The 1,578-nt window shown below is 82.7% G+C and overlaps 1 protein-coding gene across 1 annotated transcript; it reads left to right on the forward strand.

The window, feature by feature from the left end:
- The first annotated feature begins 523 nt into the window (after window positions 1-523).
- TWIST2 (twist family bHLH transcription factor 2) lies at window positions 524-1,009 on the forward strand. The gene has a single exon (XM_037521943.1). The coding sequence runs from the start codon at window positions 524-526 to the stop codon at window positions 1,001-1,003; it is 480 nt and encodes a 159-aa protein (XP_037377840.1). The 3' UTR covers window positions 1,004-1,009.
- Window positions 1,010-1,578: the final 569 nt, after the last annotated feature.

Genomic DNA, 1,578 nt, shown 5'->3' on the forward strand with positions numbered 1-1,578 from the left:
GTGCCCGCGCGCGGGCGGAGCCGCGTGTCCCGGCGCCCGCAGCCCCGGCCCCGGCCCCGCGCGGGGACCCGACCCCGGCCCCTGCGTCCTCCCCGGCCGGCCGGCCGCGCGCGGACTCGCCCCGCGCGTCCCGGGACAGCCGAGACGCGCTCGCCGGGCGCCCCGGGGGTCCCCGCGCGCCCCGCCCCGCCCCGCCCCGGGGGTCCCCGCGGCCCCGCGAGCCCGGCCGCCCTGCCGGGGCGCGGACACAGCGGGGCCCGGGCCGGGCGCGGGGGCGCGGGGCCGGCTCCGAGGGGAGCTAAAACCGAAAGCGCCGCGCGGGGGGCGGGGGCCGCGGAGCCCGGCTCGTCCAGCCCCCGCCGCGGCGGCCAATCAGCGCCGCCTCCCCCGACAGCTATTTAGCCGCGCGCGGCCCGAGGCTCCGGGAAAGTCGAGCCGCCTCCGCCGGCCCGGCCCGCGCCGCTGAAACCCGAGCCCGGCGCCGGAGCGCGCCCGCCCCGCGCCCCGCCCGCCCGCGCGGGCCATGGAGGAGGCGGCCAGCGCGCCCGCGTCCCCCGGGGACAGCCTGGGCACCAGCGAGGAGGAGCCCGAGCGGCCCCGGCGCGGCGGCCGGAAGCGGCGCGGCGGGAAGCGGCCGAGCGAGGACGGCAGCCCCGGGCCCGGCAAGCGCGGCCGCAGGGGCAGCCCGGGCGCGCCGTCCCTCGAGGAGCTGCAGAGCCAGCGCATCCTCGCCAACGTGCGCGAGCGCCAGCGCACCCAGTCGCTCAACGAGGCCTTCGCGGCGCTGCGCAAGATCATCCCCACGCTGCCCTCGGACAAGCTCAGCAAGATCCAGACGCTCAAGCTGGCCGCCAGGTACATAGACTTCCTCTGCCAGGTGCTGCAGAGCGACGAGATGGACAGTAAGGTGACCAGCTGCAGCTACGTGGCCCACGAGCGCCTCAGCTACGCCTTCTCCGTGTGGCGCATGGAGGGCGCGTGGTCCATGTCCGCCTCCCACTAGCGCCCGCCGGACGCCCCGGTAGGTGTCGGCGCCCGCGGGGGCGGGGCGGGGCGGGGCGGGGGGCTCGTCGGTTCCCCGCGCGCGGGGCCCGCGGGGCGCCCGGACCGGGTGCCCCGGCCCCGCGACGCCTGCTCGGCCGCGCGTCCCGCTCCCGGCGCGGGGTCCGGGGTCCGTGGGCAGCGGGCGGGGGCGGAGGGCGGCGGGCGGCGGCGGCCGGGCGGGACCCGCTGCGCTCCCTGCGCCCGGAGCCGCCGAGCGGGCGGGGCGGGCCGGGCTTTCGCTTTCCCCGCTGGGCGCGGGGCGCTGCCGCGGCGGGTGCAGGGGCGCGGGCCGCGGCGGGGTGCAGGGGCGCGGCGGGGTGCAGGGGCGCGGGGCCGCGGCGAGGTGCAGGGGCGCGGCGGGGTGCAGGGGCGCGGGGCCGCCGAGGAGAGGCTCGAGGACGCGGCCCTGCGCAGGCTGCTCCGCCCGGGCCGGCGAAGCCCGAGCGCCCGACGCCCTCGCCCAGGACGGGGGAGCCGCGGCCGGGACTCCCCGGCTGCGGGAGGCAGGTGGAGGGCCCGGGCGCGGAACGCGGG

This window comes from Talpa occidentalis, unplaced genomic scaffold (genome assembly GCF_014898055.3).
Source record: "Talpa occidentalis isolate TD23 unplaced genomic scaffold, MPIMG_talOcc4v2.1 talOcc4.3, whole genome shotgun sequence".
NCBI classification, from domain to species: domain Eukaryota; kingdom Metazoa; phylum Chordata; class Mammalia; order Eulipotyphla; family Talpidae; genus Talpa; species Talpa occidentalis.

Coding starts and splice junctions, on each gene's coding strand:
- TWIST2 (XM_037521943.1), top strand. CDS start 524: ATGGAGGAGGCGGCCAGCGCGCCCGCGTCCCCCGGGGACAGCCTGGGC.